The sequence below is a fragment of the Hirundo rustica genome, chromosome 1 (assembly GCF_015227805.2).
Source record: "Hirundo rustica isolate bHirRus1 chromosome 1, bHirRus1.pri.v3, whole genome shotgun sequence".
In the NCBI taxonomy this organism is placed as follows: domain Eukaryota; kingdom Metazoa; phylum Chordata; class Aves; order Passeriformes; family Hirundinidae; genus Hirundo; species Hirundo rustica.
The window spans coordinates 131,367,751-131,390,049 of NC_053450.1; the positions used below are offsets into that span (position 1 = coordinate 131,367,751).

At 41.5% G+C, this 22,299-nt stretch overlaps 1 protein-coding gene across 9 annotated transcripts in view; it reads right to left on the reverse strand.

Annotated features, from left to right (window-relative positions):
- DYNC1I1 (dynein cytoplasmic 1 intermediate chain 1) overlaps nt 1-22,299 on the reverse strand; it is a 188,242-nt gene that overhangs the window by 71,404 nt on the left and 94,539 nt on the right. For all 9 annotated transcript variants that reach the window (XM_040072622.1, XM_040072601.1, XM_040072612.1 and 6 more), the window contains 3 exons: nt 13,650-13,739; nt 4,505-4,667; nt 3,253-3,352 (listed from right to left, as the gene is read on the reverse strand). In XM_040072622.1, coding sequence (XP_039928556.1) covers nt 3,253-3,352; nt 4,505-4,667; nt 13,650-13,739 — 353 coding nt within the window. The remainder of the gene's footprint in view (nt 1-3,252; nt 3,353-4,504; nt 4,668-13,649; nt 13,740-22,299) is intronic.

Here is a 22,299-nt window from a genome sequence, read left to right on the forward strand (position 1 = left end):
CCTACATCCTTCCAGACCCTAGCTGCTGGCACAGCTTGTAAGAATGATTTAGCACCCAATTCACTTGCATGGAATTTGGAGGATGCAGTAGGCCAACCAGGTCTTCTCCCTCATCAGGACCTGAGGGACACCTGAGGATAAATTATCCCACCCTGAGATACCACCTCTCTGGCCACAGTTGTGCCAGCCCTGCCCTGCTCTCATCCATCTCCTCCCTCACTCCTGGCGACAGAGCTTCCAACCACTTCTGAACAGCAAGCTCTGCTTTTCCTTTGAACCTTTTGAGCCCACACTGGCTCATGTCCAAGCAAGCAGCATGTGCAGCGGGCTCTTGACAGGGCATCACGTTTTGGCTGAACAGGTTGGGGACCGTTCACGCCAGTGGCTGAGCCTGCAGTCATGAAGGGGCAGATACGTGAGCAGACAGAAGCAACAAGTCCTCCTGCCAGCGTGACTGCAACCAGCTAGGGGGTGTGACCAGGTCCAAAGTACCAATTTTGAAGCACTTTGGGACTGGTTCATGCGTCTGTGAAGTTTAGTGAGCATGGTTAGCCGCACGTCTGGCCATAAACAAACACTGACTCAAATCTTGCTGGTCTGTTGGTAGGTTTTGCAATCAGTTTATGTGTTTGACTGGAAACAAAGTTTAAAGTTTACACCTAGCTGGGTAACACCATTATGAGGATTTTTGACTCTTAAAAAACAGCTAAGTGCAGCACCCTAAATCTTCCCTAGCAATGCTCCACTCAATCTACTTCCATTTACACAGTTTCAGTCCTCACCAGGTGCCCAGATGTCCTGCAACTGAAAACAACATGGAAATGGTGCTGTGCAAAACTTCATTCAAGGCTGCTGCCTCAGAGTCAAGAAAGACACATCCCTATCCCTGAGACAATGTTTTTCTTGGCTTCAGGCATTCTAAGTTAGGGCCCATGGACAGAGCAAGGTGCTATCATTCTTTGCGTTTACTCTCAATCTGTTGAGCCTTTCCCTAAGGCTCTAAGCTCTGTGAAAGAATCAAGGGGCTAGAGGGTTAACTTGAATGGTATGAAAGGTCCCACATGTTTGAGACCATATTCTACATGTGACTGGGAACAGAATAATTTGTTTAATCAATGCATCAATGTCCTTTGTTTGATTAAGCTTCTATTTTCCTCCAGGCTGTTTTGCAGCAGCAGTTTTATCGAAGAAAATTGAGCAATGTGTTCTGCAGTTCCCATGATTATTCAAGTTATTCTTTGGCACAGTGGACACTGTCATGTCCTGGAGCATGTGTGAGCAGCAGAGCTAGTGGTTAGGTGAAATACCTCGGTCTGCCTCCAGCTCCTGTCCCATGGATACAATTCAAAGCAGGAAGGAGAGGAGGCAACTCCATACTCCTAAGCTACTGTAGGGCAGCATGCAGCAGCCCCTCATACAGAGAAGCCCCTGCTGGGGTGCCAGGGAGCTGAGCATGAGGAGTTAACAAAGAGGAAGGCAGGAGGGGCCACCCTGGAACAAAGAGGTGGGAAGCAGAACATGCCTTCAAGCCCCAGGGGCTGAACAATTACATTTGGCAGTGCTCTTCTGAGGCAGCTTTTTTTCTTGCTGCCCTGGGAATACAGTAAGAGCTGCCTGTTAGGAAAATATCAGATAAGAATTCCATGTAATTTCCAGCCCCTGAACAAGTGAACAACCTAAGATAAGTGTTTCCTCAGGCTTATATTTGATTTCTGTGGAAATCCATATGTGCTTAAAGGCCACCCACATCACAATAGTGCATACCTGTTCCTAGGCTGATATTTTGTATGAAAGCAAAGGTATAAATCCTTCATTTCACACATGGGGTGCAAGCTGGCTATTACAAGAAGCCTCTCTGCAGCTGGCTCTTGTGCACCACCCAGACCTCCTCAGCCTAGCAGCCGTGTTTACTGGGACCCCCAATTCCTCTCCTCTCTGCTGCTTCCACGTCCTCTGTGAAGTCAGCTGCCACCTTGCCTGGGAAGCACCCAGAGGGACGGAAACAGCTCTGCTGCCATTTCAAGGGGAAAGGGAAGTACGGATTGAAAGTCCCCACGGTCCTTATCCACTGCCTCTCTCCAGGCTGCACACACCATTTATGTGTTTGACCTCGAGCACTTGCTCTGTTCGTGTGCATATCTAATGAGGTGCAGAAAGAGCTGCTCCTTCTAAGATAAGGCAAAGCTTGTTCTTAATACTGGGCTGAGCTACATCTCTAGCACCTTTGCTACCCACACCAGGCTGCACCGCGTCTCTGGAGACCCCATGGCATGCCTGAGGCTGGGTTTGGGGCCAAGTGGGCAGACTGGCTTGTGCTTGCATTTTTGAACTCAATGTCCTCTTGGAGCAGTTTTGTTATATCTGTATGGTGGATTTAAGAGCAGACTCCTTGGTTCTCTCCCCAGAGAAACCAGCTAGTTTACTCCAGGCCAGAACCTAGGAACAGGCTAACAATGATGAAACAAGACAAGAGGGGCTGGAGTAAAACCAGAACCAAATTAATTTGACAGGACCCATGATGATGTCTGCTAATCCCAGCTCCCCAACAGAGTAACTAATTAAACTTTCTGTTTCTGTACTTTGCTGATGTGATTGCATTGGATTTGGAGAGCTTAGGCAGGTCTACCCTCAGTTTTATTATCCGATGACAATGCTTTGCAGTGCAGAGAAATGGGATATGTTCCAGGCATGCTGATTTTGTGTGACCCAGAGCAGCTGCAGCCTCCTCTTCCATCACTTGAAGAGAGGATCCAGAAGTTTTTGAAAAACTTCTTTTCAATCTCTCCAAATTGCTCAGATATTTTCACATTTTTAGTATATTAGAAAAGTTAATTTTACTTCTCACCTTTTTTTATTTTTATATACTACTTTGTATAGTTATGCATATGCAGTAAATTAATTTTTGTTACTTTAATTTTAAAACTTTTGTCTTAAAAAAAATTCCATTTATGGCTGAAGTAGTGAAAGGGGCAGGAAACGGAAGGACTTCATCTTGGTGGGTTTGTTAACCTAGGTTTTTAGCACAACATCCTGATTTTGAAGACCAAGTAACATACAAAAAAAATGACAGCTTCATTGTTGTCCCCTACTCTTCTTTACAGAGAAATCTGCTTTCACTCACACAGGGCCCTGCTGCTATCTCAAAAATAACATCCTGCTCTGCATAAAGAAGAGCAAACAGAGGCTGCCCATAAGTTTTATAGGGAGAAGTAGAAGTGATATGGAAACATATCTCCCAACTTCACATCTTACCTGAAGAGACCAATCCATGCAGGTGACGACACGATGCTTTGACCAGTGCTCATCATAAAATTGCCGGTTAAAGGAAAGGTTGGCTCCTGCTTGAACATCTCTGTGTGAATTCAAACAAAGTGACAAATTTTCAAGTACAAGGGTTCAAATGCTTTGAAAAGCAGTGCAAAGGTTTTTGACTACTTCTCAGATCTCTGCTCAGCCTGGGGAAGTCTGCAACCTTAATTTAATTGCTCTCACTGACTGTCTGGCTGAAAATGATGTGACAAGGAACAAGTTTTAGATCTGTTTCAAAAAACCCACATTTTTAAATTTCTCACTGCCTGCCTGACTCTTTGGGGTCCCCCTGGGCCATCTCTGCCCTCTGTCTCTCAGCTTTGGCACTCAGCTCTCCCTTTTCTGAACTTTCACCTCCAAGCAATAACCAAACCCCTCTTACTTTTGACTCCTGAAATCTTAAAGGTACATCACCTCCTCCCAGAGATGGAGACAGCAGATGTTGTGTGATGCCATAAGGACAGGCTGAAGCTCAGTGCTGGTCCAACACTGGCACACTGATGCACTTAGCTGGTCCATAGGGATGATGTTCTGAGTTAACCTCCTAGTGATTTACATGCAATACGGCTACTGATTTGCCATGAGGCTTCAACAGACACATAGCTGTTGCAACCTAAATATTTCCTCTCCAGTAGTAAAAAGAACAAGTTTTACTGTTTTTGCTCCCATATCGATTGCTGAAAACAAAACTTGTCGCTTCTCGTCTTAGCTGTTTAGATTGCAAATGTTTTGGGAGATCATTTTCATCCCCACAATGCATGGTATAGTGGGATCCACTACAGACCTGAGGCAATAGTAGAATATAAACAACACTAGTTTGAATTTGTGAAAATATCATAACCACACATGTGTATACCACTGGAATGTACATTTACATGTACATGTGTATACACAAATTTTTCTCCTTTAGTTATTTTTCCAGAATTTTAAATTTCATCACAAAAATGAAACAAAAAAAATTAAACCAGCTAAATTATCCATCAGATTTTTAAAAAAACCCAAAACCCAGCTAATCAAAGCACAAAGAAATTTTACAATATAATTTCAGATGACAGTTACCCAGGCCTTCATGAAGACATTATGAGCTTTTCTTAACTATAAAAATGTTAAATTTTGTTTAAAGTTAAGGCTTCCTGTTATTGGAATTATCTTTAGAAAACTTATTTTACAAAAGTAAAAAAACCTCCAAACTGACCCATCTTTCTCTTCTACGTCTCTGCCACTATAGTCAAAGAAGATGTCAGAATCTTCAGCCAAAGCTCGCTCAATTACACGTATTGTGCGGTCAAAAAATATCAGGAATTCTTCCGAATGGAGAACTTGTTGCTTTTCTTCTTCTGTCAGTTCTCTAGGAGGAGCTTGGAAAATGAAAAGATGTAGTTAGGAGTATGACATTTCACCCCTTTCCCAATGAATCAATATCTTCACTGCGGTGTTTTTTTTGACATGAAAGCTTGCTGTAGCCATGTCAGGAGAAAAATCAAAGCTTACTCTTAAAATCATAACTGAGAAGTTTTTAGTATGTCTAAACATACTCCTGTATATTACCAGAATGTAGCCTTTACACAGACAAGATCTTATATCTTATGTATTTATTATTCTGAAATGGAAAATACTTAAACCCCCCAAATTAAATAAACTCAGTGTTCCTATTTCAGGAAATGGCCGTGACTGACGTTTAGGCAATACCTTGCTGGAAAAAGCAGAACACTTATGTAACAGAGGAGCTGCCAGAGAAGCTGAAGCTAAAATAATCTTCTTAACTTATACTACAGTTCTTTATATTAAAAGGTCTCACATAATCTCTCCCTTCAATTCTTCCAATTTCTACTTGGTGTCAGTGATAAATTCTGTCTTTGCTTCAGAGCTTTTGTGAAGTAATGAAGTGAATAACCAAAGATATTCTCTGAGGCAGCAAAATTGGAAGAAACCAGCCAAACAGCAGTTTCTGTAAGGCAGTTTTATTCCTTGCAGATGAATCCTAAGACCCAGAGCAAAAAATGTCACTGAGCCATGGGCAAAGCTGCCCTGGGAAGGGTAGGAGTTGTCTTGGGCAGGAGTAAGATTAGCATGCCCCCACAAGATGAAGCTGCTTCTTTGTATGTACACAGAGATGCTAAATCTTTACTTCCAATATTTCCAGTTTGGCCCTTCATTTGAAAAATATATCTTTAAGGGATGCACCAATGCAACATCTCCATCAGTTTAATGACCTGTTGGGAAAGTATAACTCAAATGTGAGCATCAGAGGGAATGAAAGTTAGGATGCTGCTGTTACTGCAGTAAAAAAATCTCTTCTCAAGTATACTATCAGAGTCATATTGATACTGTGGCAATATTGTATATTGATTATGCCTTTGCCCTTGTATGCTTTTGAATCATCATTTTGGTTATATTTCAGAATTACTTGTATTTCAAGAATGACATTAGTATCTTTACAGTTACCCCAAACCAACCTTGCAACTAGCCTAAATACCCAGCACAAAAAAGCTCTGTTGACAGAGAATTTTGTTCCAAATTTATAATTAGAAATACAAACAACATATCATAAACAGACTTACTGCAAAACTACAGAGACTCCTATCTAAGAGTTTAACAGACGATCAGAGGTCTCCTGCATTTGGCTTTACACTACAGATTTGAGGTGTTTACCTGTGAAAATGACCTGGCAGTCTCTGCAGGCCATATTGAGTTAAAACTCCAGCAGCCAAAAAAGGAAATTCAACAGTTCAGAGAACACCCACCATACAGCAAAGTTTAACTCCCAGCCCTGTCACACATATCTCAATGTTTAATTAAACAATGAGTGACACCATTTCAAGCTAGAGCTCAAAATGATTTTCTAGTTTCTGTGCCATGCCATACAGGTTCTTTCAGTCATCAGGCAGATGTGGCCCTTGCTCTCCCTCTGATTTTCATGTGCTTCACATTGGATTCATGCACTCCATTGCCCAAATGGATGGGGTATGATGCCACCACCAGCCCCCGGGGCAGGAATGGATGGAAGGGCACAGCAGCAGGCAGGAGTGACATGGTCATGGCTCCTGCGGTATTCAGCCCCTGCTGTTTTCAGCATACCTGCTCTCAGACTTGCTGTGGTTAGGAGAGGCTGCTATCACTATTCTTTGCCTCAAGTTTGCCTCAAGTGGTCGAACATTAGCTCTGAAAGACAAAATCTCTGCACTACTCAGCTAAGCAGAGAGGGCAGGAGAATTGCAAAAGGTGGAGGAGCGGTTTGGCCCTCAGGAGACAGAGCAGCTAAGAAATTACAAACTTTATCCTGTGATGATTTCCTATGGCCTTGGCCCTACATCTCTTACCAGCAGGTTAGTGACCCTGTGGAGCTCCACAGATCCAGGGAATACCTGCATCCACTCACACAGTCCCCCGGAGTATCGCAGCGACAATTACCAAGGCAGAAGCACAATTTGCCCCTAAGTGCTTTATACAGAAGCAATGCATGTGAAAGAAAAAGAACAACTAGCAAAAAGTACAGCTTGACCTATTGCAGCATCCACTGCTGAACAGTAATTGGCACCGAGGGAACTCATCTGGCAGGGAAGCCTGTAATGTGGCAATATCCCATCGTCACCACTAAAGCATTGCTTTCCGAGAATCAAAGACAACAAGCATGACAATGCAGCAAAACGGCATAAAGAGGGGGGAAATAACTGCAAAGGCAACTGGAAAACTCATTCTAAACTGCTCCAAATGGTAAAAATTATTTGCTAAATCAAATCCTCTCTACAGCTCAGAAATATAAATTTATTACTCGGGCATTTGCTGACTATAACTGCAAAGAAAATATAACCCAAAATCAATGGAAAGGGAAAAGGCAAAAAATAAACAACTTGGGAGTTGTGGAGTGCTCGCAAGAAGTGGAGACACACGTGATTGTAGTTCTACCTCAGCAAAATCTCCCTTGCAGTTAGCAATGATCTGTGGGAGGCCAGCAGTCTATTAAACCATCAAGAACACCTTGGCTAAAGTTTTTAGGGCATAAATCTGCTTACCTCATTCATTTGACTGACACACCAGATGCCCCCTGGCAATATTAAGCTTCATATTTTGGCCTTATTTTCTTCTTTCATTCGGCTGCCTCTGAAGTTTTATTTGAGGCAATCTCTTCTTACAAGAATGTTAACATCATTACTTTTTCCAGTGTAAAACACTGCTATAACTACTGTAAATACATGGAGTATAAGGGAAAAAAAAAAAAAAAAAAAAAAAAGCACCAAAACAACAAACAGACAGTTTTGTTCTTTGAAATATGGAGGTTTTCTAACCATTTATCTTCCAGAGACATTTCCATTTTCCTCTTGCTCCTCCTCCCTGTCTGTCCATTACCTCAAATAAAATAAAAAGAACCTATGTAATTTTCTGCAATTTTTCTTCTGATCTGGGAGCTTACAGTGACTTTGATCTCAGCTTTCAAGAAGCACAGACTATCTTCAAGTAACACTGAGAAATATAAGTAGGTGATCAAAGTTGTTTTTTGTTTTGTTTTGTCACAGAGACCTATGTGATGTGACAATATCTCCAGAAATTCTCTGTAAGAATACAGCATTTGTCTTCAAGTATCTGCTCCCCCTGTCATAAAACCCAAACCAACCACATCTAACCTTCCGTGCTGAACAAAGCCCAGTGCAGTGCATAGTTTACCACTGTTAAAAGTTATGTGCTTATTGCCTGGAGTACAATGAAAATTCCTGCAAAGAAAGCTCCATAGTTTGCTCTTGTTTTGACACCGTAGCTTCCTAATGAGCTGTTGTGCCTGTGCTCTGATCCCACCCCACGGAGCTGAGCCCACCTGTGGCCCTGCACAGCTCATGGCAGGAGGGTGCTTGGTGCAGCCACCAAGTCCTGCCCAACAGGACCCCCGGGCATCCTGTCTGTCCACAAACCCACTGAGACATCCGTGGGACCCTGCACCCACCAGCAGCCGGCTCTGCAAGTGGCTCTGGGGCTGCGATGTCAACAGCTTGTATCAAAGAAGCCCTGCGTTCATACTAATGTATAATACTGTGCAAAACAAAATGGAATTTACATTTAAAATTAAATCGCTCTACAGAGTACTGTATGCACAGAGGACGCCACAGGGAAAGAAATTGTGAGGTGTATCTGTAATGGCAGATATATACTTGTGCTTGAACAGGAAGGTCTAGAATATGAAACAATAGTTGGACATGATGTGAAAGCAACCAATTTATTCAAGATTTATTTACAAAAATACGAACATTTTATCATTTCATGTGACTTAACATAATCCTCAGAAATACCATATTTCACATCAGGTCCTTTGTCCATAAATTTCTTTGGGCAGAAACAGAAAGAAACAAAAAATGATAATGAAACATCTTCTTGAATCTTTAGGAATGAAGATAAAATTGCTGCAGACTTGTTCTCATTCAGCAGAAGCATGTTTGTAGTAAACACAACATAAATGGTTGGGATAAAAATGCAGGAACAAATTTAGAAATATTCAAATACCAGGATTTGAGTCTTCTCTTCTCAAGGGAGTTAAAAAAAAAATGAAAAGGGAAAAAAAACCAAAAACCAAAAACCAAACCAAAAACAGAAAAAAAACCCCAAAACAAACCCCACCCCCCCCCCCCCAAAAAAAAAACCCACAAAACCCCGAAACAAAAGAAAGCCCACCCCACATTTAAATAAATATAACAAAGATTCTCCAGGAATCTCAGCAATTCTGAAAACCTGACAAGAGAAATTTAAATCAAGTCCATTAAAGGAAAAAAAAAAAACCAAACCAAAAATAACAAACACCAAACCAAAAGAAAAAGGCCAAAATGCGTAAGCGAATGGAAGAAAGGGCAAACTAATAAAAACAGGAAAAGCAGGAAGCAGCCTTGTTATCAACACATAGATATAATGAGAGACAGAAGGAGATTATTAAAACCCCTTTTGGAGCTGTATTATTTCTTTCAGCATCTATTTAAGTCCATGTAAACTTTACATGTGCCGACGACAAAGGTACGGGGTGAGAACTGCAAGGTGTGAAGTGGCTCTCGGCAGATTTCAGTCCTTGCCTGCTGATACCTTGTGAACCTTCCGTTTATCTTGTGCTTTGCACTTTCGTGTCAGGCTTGATATACGTCGTCGTATCTTGCTTTGCCATATCACGGTTTGATATATGTCATGTCTTTGTTACAGTGGCAAGCCCCTTCATGGCATAGCCACTGAACATAAAAAGAAAGATTTCAAGCTTTATTTAGGGATTTTTTGATTCTGGAGTAGCAAGTTGAAAAGCCTTAAACTTGATACTGTGCCAGGCAGGGCTGTTCCCGTTGCCTGTGCTTCTCCAGGGGCCATGCTGGACACCCTCCCTGAGCATGCCTGAGCTGGTGTAAGGATGGGTCAGCACACCTGAGCTCACTGTGGTGTTGGTGGCAGTGAAACCGTGGCATTTTTGGCAATGACAAACCTCACCACAACTTGTCTTGTTTTTCCGATACTGATGCCTGAGCTGCTGAGAGCGAAACCATCCCCACCAGCCCAGCCTGCTCTGTGGACACCTGAGCCCCATGCACAGAGCCAGTGCAAGAGCAGGGCACAGCAGGTCTTTGGAGCTGCAGATCCCAGCCTTTCCCATCACAGTCTTTCATGCAAGTTTCTGTGGATATGTCCATGGCTTCAGGTAAATGCAGGCTGAGGCCCACTTTCAAGACTGAGCCCGTCCAGTCGTTCATGTGGCTTCTACTGACACATTAAGGTAGAGCTCCAGAGCTCTCTGGTGGTGGAAAACCCCTTCCCACTCGATGCCACAGAGTGGGACCCGTCTCTTGTTTATGTGGTCAGGAGAGGCTGGGAACAGGCAGAGCCCAGCCCAGTTCACAGTCAGGTATCCCACGCTGGTTTTTCCAAAAATAATGGGGAGAGCATGAACCCAAGACATGAGTGGCAGCAGGCCACCTTCCCCACAGAAGGAACACAAGGTGGTCCCAAGGCTTCAAACACTTCAAGTTGTCAACAAGTCAGTTCTTTATCTCCCACTCCACTTTGGGGGGCTCGAGCTATTCCTCTGCCTTTCATGCCTCCATGGCACTGAAATCCTGCAAGAGGTGCCAGGCCAGACAGGCTGCCCGAGTGCCAGGTGCACTGTGGGCTTACAGTGATGCTGGGACGTGTCCAGAACCAGGGCCAGACCTTACAAACACCCCTGCCTGCTGAATAATCCCACCAAACCCCATAGAGCAACTCTGGGGTGTGCGGGGGGAAGATGAGGAAATTAAGCATGCAATGAACGTCTGAAGAAGTAAATTGAACTACCTATAAACCACATAGAAAAAAGAAAATCACATTTCCTCTTAAAATACGATTATAAAAATAGAGTACTCTTGTCCTGTTGGCTTGGAGAGAGGGAGACTGAACAGATTGGTTTCAAACTTTATTTTTTATCTTGACCAATTTTTGAGTTATATTAATGAAAAAATGGTCTGCCTTTCTCTCCCTGCACTTCTCTCTCCCATGGATTTTTTCTTAACACTCCTATAACTCAAAAAAGGCCATGCTGATTTTTTTTAATCTGTTAAAAAATGTGCTCCCTGAGCTGAAACCAAATTTCAGCCCAGAGCAAATTTTTACGTCTGGGTTATAAATCCCTGAAAAACAGGATTCATAATGGAAGTGCTGACACAGCCTTAACTACTATACAGCAGTGTGAATGGCGCCACTATAATGTCTATTAGAGATTCTTTAAAAAGTTTGCAAAATATTGTCTTGCCTTGCAGAGAAAAAGAAGCCAGAGTACTTAATGCCAACATAAACATGCTTTTAACCCATTATGTGCTAATTTGCAGAAAAGCTATTAATACTGAGTAGGCACACAGAGTGCAGCACCGACAGGAAATGTTCTTCTAAACTCCTGTTTGACTTGTAACATGGTTTTAATCACTTCCATGAAACACAAACGATGGCTTATAACTCTGAATGTTGCTCAGAACATGAGAAGGGTGATTACAACAGGGAGGAAAATGGGATTTTGTAGGCAAAAGGGCTAAAGCCAACAGGAAGAGAATGACACCAAACACTAAAAAATGGGACTGTTCCATGTCAGTTTGGGGATGATGACCTCATTTGATGCACAGCATTTAATGCCAGTCAGCAGCAGACCACTGTTTTATCTGTCACAACACATACTACAGGTCAAGTTCACTTTCCATCAGGCAATGAGCTTGTTTTCTTCTTCCTTGAACCCAGTCAAATGTTAGCACCTCACAAAGCCGGTTCTGCTGAAACAAGCTGTGCCTTGCTTTTACAGCCCACAGTTTGTGTGCCTGAGACCAGTGCTAAACCACCCAGATATCTACTGCTCCTGGGGCTCCTCTGCTAGGCAGGGAAGGGGACGACTGCCCTATGGCTAAAACACAACAAAGAAATAAAAGACGTTGACAGTGGTGGCTGGTGAGCAAAGTACATAAAATACTATCTTTGAAAGCCCATCAAAAAAGTGAAATATATAAGGTCAGGGTTCTATTTTGATTTTTTTTTTTTTTTTTTTGTTCTCTTCTTGCAGGAGTTTGTGCTTTCTCCCCATGTATAAGCATTAGCATTACTTTTTTTGTGGGAATAAATGGGTGTGGGATAAGCTGTAAGTTGAATACTACAAGGACGTTCAGCAACTCTGGACAGTGCTGATGCACGGTATGCAGTAGTAGAGGTTTTTATGGCTTTCTGTTGCCATCAATAAAAGAGATACTGTGTTAGATCCAGTGACTGCAAAAACCAATATGCAAGCTGGCCTCACTGTTTTGGAAAGAGTAATTTTCGTGAAAAATGAAGTTTTTCTATGTTGCCACATTTCTTGCTCATATCCTCAGTTCTGCCTTTGCAGACTTGCCTGCCTGACTCCTGTTCCTGCTGTCCCCACTGCTCCCCTCTGCCCACAGCATCTGTGGCTGGGGCAAGTGGAAGAAGCAGAATGATGAGGAGCAGGAGGACTGAGTTTATCTCTCTGCGTTTCTACAAGGACCTAAATGACCAATGAACACTGCAGAATTTGTGGTGTGATTTCTGTGATGCCCTAAAGAGTGAAGAAAGATCAATTTATAATGAAAATGGTGTGGCTGGTACTGCAACTCACTTCAGTGGGTGACAATAGCAAATGTGGGCACTGTGCAATAGATTATTTTTTTTTTTAGATACTGATGAAAAATACCAGTCTCCCCTGGATGAGAAATAAGTATTGGCTGCTGTATTCCCAGTTGAAGATTTGTTGGGCTTCCATATAAAATGGCTCCATTTTCCCCTAGTGAGATTATCTTGGGAAAAACCAAGTTCATGGAATTATCCTGGTAATGATCATCATAGCAAGAAATTACTTAAGCCCTACCTGCAGAAGTGAACTATCTTTCAAGAGGCTAAACAGAGTTTTTAGCAGTCATGGCAATACAAAAGTAAGAAATTGCTGGAGAAGAAACACATTTCCTTCCACCTTGGAGCTGCTGGTATTTCAGTTCTTTTTCCCTACTCAACATAGGAGTGAGCATTGACTGTTGAAGGCATTGACACACTAGAATAGCCAATACCCTAATAAATTTCTAGATGGGGAAGACCAAATTTCACATCCTTCTTCTAATTTGAAAGCTAGGACAGGTCCAAGGAAAAGAAAAGAGACACCAAGCATGTCTACCACATCCAGTGTTGACATGCACGACTTAAGCAAGTGTCTCTTGTCTACACCAGAAGCAAGTAGTAACCTGAATTTTTGTCTCTTATAACTGTGCAAAACACCTCAGTACAGAGTGATGGACAGAATGGCTGGACCTGTCTGGCTTCAGGGCTTTTTTTTAAAGTTCCTGGAGGCAGTTCCCACAAAATGTTTTGATTTTGACAGAAAACATTTTTCAAGTGAAATTATTTTCTGCTGGAAGATTCCTGACTACCACTAGGTTTAAGTTTATTCTTCTCAAGCAGGCAGACAGTTTTGGCCTCCAAGTACCTCTGAAGACCAATGAACTTTATAGAGCTACTGGAATGACTGGCATTCCCATTTCAAATCTTTCACATAAGAAGGGTATTTGAGCCAGAAGACAAATTAGTACCAGTACCAGAATCTCTATTTCATTTTCAAATTATAAGGACATGTAGCTTCTTCTAAATAGCTCAAGTCTCATGCCTTTCACAATCTTCTCAGACCTACCAGCTGGGTCTCTGGGATACAATTTTCTGCTTTTATGCTACTTGTATGGTTTTGAATCAATAAAACTGGTGACTGTTTCAATTTTAGTGTTCTCAATAGTGGAAAGTACTTATGAGAGTAACTACTGGCAGGATCCAGTCCTTTAAACATCTAACATCATCCTTTTCATTTTTTAAAGTACCTTCTTTCACTTCCTGCTTCTGGTCTTGATTTTCCGTCTCTAAGTCATCCTGTGTTTTTGGCTCCACCATCTCTTCATCTTCTTCATCCTCTAAAAGGAAAAAAAAAAAAAAAAAAAAAAAAAAAAGAAGAAGAAGAAGAAGAAAAAGATTTGTGAGATTCTCCTCTTTGAGGAGCCTGGAAATTTTCTGACTCCTTTACAATTATAAACTGGCAGTAAACCCAGGTAAAGCAAAGTGTCCAATACATGGAACATGCACATTTGTGCTCAGAGTGACACCTCAGACATTTCCCCCACCCCCGACTGCAAGGTAACCTGCTCACGCAGGGCATCTGCCACTTCTGTTCCCCATAACTTCCCATCTCAGATGTCAACTGAATATCACCCTGACCTCAGATATGACTCCTTGGATGGCATGAGGACAGATACAAACATGTTTCAGCCTGGCAGCTATTCCACAGCTGGGACACCTGCTATCCAGATACCTCATTTCCAATTCAATTCTCACCAGATTAATTTGTCTTTTGACCTACAGGAATAGGTTAAACAGAAAACTGACCTGAGGTCAGATGCCACTAGCAAGGAAACAAGCATGGCACAGTTCTGAAAAGTCATCACCATCAACTGGGGGAATACAGCAACCAAAAGTGGTGTTTGGAGCTTAGGATCCATTCTTGCATTAATACAAATTTAATGAACACTAAAATTTGACACATGTCAGTTACTACTGCCAGATGTTTTAATGACCTTTCCTGACCTATGCAAATGCATCTCTCCCTCCCCCTCTCTCTCCCCACACTCACATGTTCTCATTTTATTCAGGAGGGCAAACCATTCATTCCTTGATGTTTCTCAAGTGCTCTGACTGTCCAGACCAGAACATAATGCAAGCAGAGCTGGAAAAACAGTGATGCAGCAAAATGGATTGGAGTTTACCTAGCCCTCATTACTTTTTACCAGCTTGTTACAGTAATGTGATCCATTTTCCCTGTGCCCAGGGCTGGCACCCAACCCACTCACATTCTTGAGATGATAAAAACACACAGCTTTCTAGATTCTGTGAACTACGAGGACTGAAAATAGAGCTGGTCCTAAAAGTATTTAACAATTAGGATGAGTAAATCCAGAGGCTATGGAGGAATTATTTTGCAGTTATTTTGGAGCTTGGCATACCACCAAGGCCTAGCAAGCATCACTGGTCCCCTGTATTGGTCCATGGCACGAGAGAGCACATGTCTTGGCCCTGGGGCATTCAGCCATCAGGAGAAACACTGCAGCTCCTCTCGGGCTTTCTGAGCAACCTGCTGTCACCATACAGTTCCTCGTGTCATGGTGTTTCTCCAGGCACACTTTCTGCTCTAACCTGCCATGTTAATGGGGAAAACATATCATGCTTCTCCAGCTGGCTGGTTACTGGCACCTTCTGCTGTGAAGGCTGGCTGTAATCAGTCCTGGCTTCTTGTGAGATGGTGGTGCTGACAGGTTGCATTCAACCAACAGGAACATGCAGCTGTATTTTGTTTTCAATAATGTAATAGGCACCGTACTATTCCCACCACATTGCCTACCCTAGAATTTCTCCCAGAAGCCCAGAGGGGACGTGTTGCTAGCTGCCATATGAGCCATTAGCTTAAGAGTTGGACTCAATGATCTTTGTGGGTCCCCTCTTACTCAGAATATCCTGTGACGCTGTGATTCTGCAGCATCTTGGCTGGAGATCATGGCTTAGCCACATACTGTAAGGAAATGTCTCAGCATGGACAGATATGCTTTTATCTGTTGGGAAAACAAGGAGAACTTGGCATAAAATCTGTCATCACTCCCCTTACTGCTAGTGACTGCAGTGGGCAGAAAGGGAAAGCTCATCTCGCCAGCCACCAGGGAGGAGGGATAACCATGTGCTTCAGAAGCTGGAAAGGGAAGAGGAATCCAGCATGGATGAAGAAACATTTCCAGAATTAAAAGCACTACTAATGAATGCCACTCGTTTATCAGGAATTTGTCAGACCATGGAACTTGAAGAGGAAAAAAGGTAGAGTACTCACAGTACCTCCTTTGGTGCCTACTTTTCCCTACACAGAAGGACTAAGGAAGAACCTTTAGAGAGCAAGCCAGGGTGGTTCATTTTGGTAGGGTAAATACATCGCTTTGTGCACTGGCTGAAAGACAGATAACATCCGACACAGACAGCAGAGAATCAGGGAGAAGAGCTCTCCTGCTGTACACACACAGGAGGGGGTAAAAAGAAGTCCTTCTACCACTGGTCTGTGGCACTCATGGAGATTGGGATGCATGGAAGAGAGAGGCAGTCCCAGTTTCAAAGAACAGGTGAGAAGTGTGAGTGCCTGGTGCAGCAGGGAGTGAATACTCTCCTAACCTCAAGTACCATGCACACACATATAGGATCACAGTGCTGTACAGGTATACACACAGAATTATGGCAGATACTAATAAAATCAGCTGCTACAAAAGTTTTGTGAGTCTTGCATTAAAAGTTTTCATTCCCTAAAGCACTGTCTCTTGGAACCAGTTGTTTAAATATAGATTTCTGCTTCCATTTTAAACCTGTTTCTAACCTGTCAGCTTGTGCTGGGAAGTTTCAGAGGGTGAAGGGATTGAGAAAACTTTAAGGCAGCAAACAAATACTACACCAGTATTCAACTGAAATGTTTGGGATTTTTAAGGCTCCTTGCAATGCTTTTCAGTGCTTCAGTACCAAACTTGCAGTTTAGTAATGGATAGGGATGATGTAGCAAATTTAGAACTTGAGATTTAGTAGTAGGTTTTCAGGCTGAAGTGAAGCAAATTTACCCCTGTTTCTAGAAGTCCTTGATCCCCCTGATTTTGGGTGTCAAATTATTTGCTTGGCTACAGCCCTTTCCTGCTTCTAATACAGAGTAAGGATAAATGGAAGTAAAGGCTATTAAAATACATGCCATGCCAAGGGCACAAACATCAATTAGTTTTACTGAGAAAGCAGTGCAAGAGTTTTTAGCAGATTAGACACAGCTTAGATGTCCTTATTTATTTACAGAGAAATGTATGCACATACACAGGCAAACTCAGTTAAGGAATGATAGGGTTGTGAGTCAAAAGTTAAAATCTTAGCAAATGCCAGAATTTGGATTGTCTGGGCACGATTAGCTCCTTTCCCCTCCCCATCATGTAGGCATGATGACATAATTCTGGAATTTCCTCCCTCTTGAGTGGCTGGCTTCATTTTCTGGGTGCTCAGCAAGAGACACCTGGGGCCTGAAATGCAGAAGTGCTGAGAGCTGAAGTCAGCTGACCCCGTGCTTTGAGCAGAGGAAGTCTTAGGGAAATTCTACGCATGCAAAGGCTCCCACAGGTCCCTCTTTCAGCTTTCACTGAAAGTTGTCATTCTGACATTTTTGCTGTTTCTCCCCCTGTGCTTAAGTGCTTTTGCAAGAAGGCAATAATATTGTAAAAAAAAAAAAAATATAATTCTTATTCTACATAGATGTTTTGCAGAGATATGTTCATCAGGATTTGTGGCATATTAAGATGCTGTTGGGGGAGCAACAGCGAAACTAAACCTTGGAAGTGGATTAATGTTTTTTTCTGTGTTCAGTGTAATACTTTGATCATGTGCATTAACATGAGATCTGAGGCCAGAGCACTGAATGGCATAAGATAAAAAGCAGAAAGGTTAAAAAACCTGGCCCCCATTCACGGGCTGAAGCAGGAATCTGTTATGGAAAAAAGCCCTATATATTATCGTGCAATTAAAATTGTATCATCCTACATATTCAAGAGGGCTAATTTAGAATGCCCAAGAAATCTGCATTCTGGACTACCCAATGTTGCTTGGTTTTGCAACCTAAATGTTTATTTGAGATAATTTTTATACATATACTGCACACTATTTAATACCAATGTATATGAATCCTTACACATGTTCCTAGTACATACATTTGCTTTTGTGTTAAGTACGGTTATGCATTTGTACATTTGACTGCACATACACATACAATAATAATGGGAAATACTTTAGCATTCATTTTCCTGTGTTTTATTTAAAGGTGACAAAGACAGCACTTACTGTGCATTTACTGAAGAATCTGTGAAAATCTACATAGTTATTCATTTCCACATGTGCCCACTCAGATTGCAATAATTTTCCAGGGAAATGAAGAAATTTGTGTACTCCCTGAACATACATATCCTTTCCCTTTTAAGAGCATATCTAATATTAGGAAGTTTAGAGAAATAACTTTTTAGCTGCTCACATCACAGTAGTAGGAGTCTTCTAGTCACATTTGGCAAACAGAGATGCTACCAGCACCAATAGCAGTGTTACACCCTGCTCAGAAGAGAACAGGGTGTAATGCTATCAGAATTGAAATGTTTATTAAGGGAACCACATGAAAAAGAGCTAGTAATGGAGAAGAGTATAACTGCCATGCAACACTTCTCCTTTGTAGATATAAAAGGACTTTGCAAGGAGGCCAGTTTTAGTATGCCTATTTACCACACAAAAGCTGACAGATAGACCCACTCACTGCAGATCACTCAGTTGACCAGCAGCTTAGGGAAGATAGAGTGAGCTTCAGAGTTTCAGCCTAGAGTCCTGTCCACTAATGCCAGCCTGCCTTTTACTGTAAATAAACAAATCCTCCATGGAAATTATCATTAAATGCTCAGATAATGATGTTTGTCTACTGAAGCTGGTGGAGCCATATGTGGGATTAATACAAACTGAGATAACTGGACCAAAACCCTTTTTTTCATAACTCAGTGATTGATGACTCTCTGGGCTCTAGGAGGTTGCCAATAAGTCTGAACAGTGCTTGACAAAGTAAAAATAGAGCAAAAGTTTTCATCTTGGTCTTAGCTTGAACACTCCTGCTTCTCTTCCAGGCCAGAAGCGGTCTGTCTAAAAGCTTGTCTGTTTTTCCCAACCAGAGAAGTTGCCCTAATAAGAGTATGACCTCTCCCTATAAGTCTGGGGTTTTTTTGTTTTCATCTGGGTGCAAATACTAATTTTCAAATGTTATCCACCTACTAGCTCCAATGAGCCTGCTCTATGTCTGGTCTTTGCCTTGGCCACCACAACCACTTGCAATAGGTGGTGCAGGGGAAAGCCCTGTGACTGTATGGCCAACTCCCTGGTAACTGCAGCAGAAATGCCCAGATGTGCTGAATTGGATCAGATATTCATAGGGAGCACAGATCCTCAGAAAATCAGACCCTGCATTTCTGCAGTGCAGGACTATTTAATACCTACTTGGATTTTCTCCGGCTTTAAACCACTGTATTTATTTTTACAGCATACAAAAACATACCAGGCACATTCACGACAAACTAGAATACTAGAGAAAATAATTGCATCTGAGAGGACTACACATGACATTGGCTTAGGGGTTTAATTCCTGAGATGAATACTGTTTTGCCATTTTTGGATTGCCAGTTTTAGGCAGTCAGCACCGGTGCTGCTCAAATAGATTACTAAATAGCTGATTTTGGGGAGGATTTATGTAGTTATAGGTCTCTGCTCTGCTAATACATGTAGCACCAATTAAGCAGAAGGCAGTATGTTGTGCATTCTTCTTCACTGGAGGATTTACACCTCTTCAGACCTGCACCTCTGAAGCTAAGAAGTTGCAGCTTCTGTGTATTGTTCTTAGAATTGACAGCTATATTGAATTAGACTGATAGCTCTGGTTTTAATTCTGGGTAGGTACAAACAATCCCTTTGTTAAAGACACGGCTTTAAAATCGCAATTTAATTAGCATCACAATTATATATTTTATTGACTGAGTCAGTGATATATGAGAACCTAGAGGGTTATTATATGGGTTTTTATATCAGCATTGACATTCCTTCAGTGCATGAGAAGGATCAGCCATGCATATGACACATTCAATAAAATCAAGTGTCTTCACAAAAAGCAGACTCCATATTTGCAACTATGAAACACCAGAAACCACTGTATCAGTTTTATATTTACAACTACTCAAAATAACTTTGCTGCTTCTGTTACAAAAGCGCTACAAACTGGACAAGGACAAATGCATTGTATTTTTATTGGCATAAGCCTGGACAAACAAGTTGAATACTGTTTGCATTATCCTAAGTAGGAGTTAAAACACTGTCTTTCCTTTATGAATATGTTCTTTCCATCACTAGCAAAATATGCAACAAGCAAGGGAAGGCATAGTTTTTCAAATAGGACCGCCTGACATTCCACATTTTTGAAAATCTATGATTTGCAATCTGGCTGAATGACCTGTTTTTCATATAACGTCATTTTTTGAAATATGTCCAGTTTTTCACTTTCATCTTTTTGACTGCCCTTTGAAGCAAGAAGAGAATTAATTCATCAGTGGATCTTGTTTGCAGAGTGGGATGTGAGACTCAATGTACATTGGGCACATGTTAGTCATCTCGGATGGAAATATTCTTGCATTAAGGCTCTTCTTGGCAATAGACAGCTGCCTTCTGAAATGTATTTCATTCAGCCAAAGCAAGGAACACTACTCATACCTCAATACTGAGAAAAAAACCCACAGGTGAACAGAACTTGCCCTGAGCTCCATGAAACAGGCAACAAATTTTAGATGAGAATTTCATTTGAGCTGGAGCTTGCAAGTATATCTGCAGTCAAGAATCACATGTATGCAAGGTACTACTTCTCACTACCCAGAAAAATACTTAAATATGCATTGGAGGAACATAACAAAGGTCCAGGTCATCCCTGCGATGTTCCCCATCCGTGTTACAGAACACTCCCAACATACCATCTTGTCCTTATGAACTAGCACAGTGAGTTGTGCATTCCAATGGCCATCAGATGGAAAGAGAACATTAGAAAAAGAAATTATAGAATTGATGAATGAATTTCTGGAACCATCTTATGGCCACAGCATCTATACAACTTGAACAGAAGTATATGATGTCCTTCCTTCATTTTCCACATACATGATTTTAATTGTCTGAAGAAAATTGTCTGTCTGTATGCTCCTTGACTGCAGTGCTGCAAGAGCAAGAAAAAATCATGGTGCTAAAATAAGAGACTGCCTAGCATCTTCAAACTCCCTTGATTTTGTTATCTTTGCTATCTTTTGCCATGTTTTGTTATCAAAGGGCTGTGGTGCTCTTATGCAAAAGAGAAGCTTTGCATATTGGTAAAATACCAGCGGTAGGAATCGTACTACTTTTACCAGAGTCAAGTATACTGACTGAATAATTTTAAAGAAAATATTGTTCTAAAACATATGCATAAAATAATATAATGCTTGAAACATATATCATTTTGTTCCAGAAGACTGCAGGGCAGTTCTCCATGGGATTAACTTATTTAACCTAACATCTTCCACAGTAAGTAGACTAGTAATGATACATCAGTTTTAAAAGTGCAAGACTAATGGAAAAATCCTAATTTTCATGATTCTTGTAAAATTGTGTACATCTCCCATATCTCTGACACATCTAAGAAGGGTTTTCTGATCTCATCCCTTATTCTGCAATGCAAATTTGCAAGACTTCACCCCTCATCCCATAAAGGGCAAGTGTTATTACCAGCCATTACAACCAGATCCCCAGAGTCCTCCTCTCAAGCTTCAGCTATCCTTTTACAAGCACAATGAAGGAAATACATATTTCACCCCAAAAACAAACACTTAGCCTGGCTGACTGAGAGGAGTCATTTAGTTCAGAAAATTTATTTTGCCTACAGCATAGGCTGTGCCTGTGCTATTGCCACTTAAAAATTTGTCCTGAAATTTACTACACTTCCCTCTTAAAACAAGCACACCGTAAGTAATTTTTACTCAACATTTCTTCTCAAAACTCTCCTTAATAATTACCACATTCAATTACTCCTGGTCAGGGGATTCTGAGGTCCCCAGTATATGATTTCTCATAACCATCTCTTGATCTAGGGTTACACCACTCAGCTCCTGTCCCTATGCCTCTTCCTGACTTGTGTTTGCAGTCAGATTTCTTTTTGGTACATTATGAAGACAGATCTTATTTTTCCACTTTGTGACAAATGATAGACTAACAGAGCCAAATGGCAAGAAAATGTCGCAGAAAAATTTGTTTTACTGTAGCATTTCACTAAGCTCTTCATAGCCCTGACTGCAAACTTTTGCACTGGTTCAAATGTTAGGATCACTGCTTCAGAATACAGCAAGCTCTTTACCAATTAAAATGGAAAGCTGCTTCTGACTCTACAGGGAAGCATTTCTCCAACCCAAGAAACTGATTTTCCAGTTCCTTGGCCTGAACACAGTTTTCAGTTGTGGTGAGAGTCTAAGAATTCAAAGTGTCCCTTGTTTTTAGTTTCTGGTCTGTCTAGATCAGACATGGATTTTTCTCTCCTCTTTTGGACTGTTGCAACATCACACTGGTTGAAAGCATTTTTCAGGCCCCAGAGAGCTAAACTGCAAAGTACCCCACTGGACTCATCACCTCTTCTAGCTGACTCCTTTTTCTCCTCCCTTTCCCTCTTCAAAGCTCATGTTCAATTCTATTGTGCTTGAAAATACTCCAGTTGGAAGATGTAACACAAAAAGAAAAGTACAGAAGTTTCCTTTCCTTGGCGGTGGTTGGCCCTTCAAATAAAAATGCCAACATGAAATAATGTTTGAACAGCAGAAGGCTTACAGTAGCATTTACAGACCT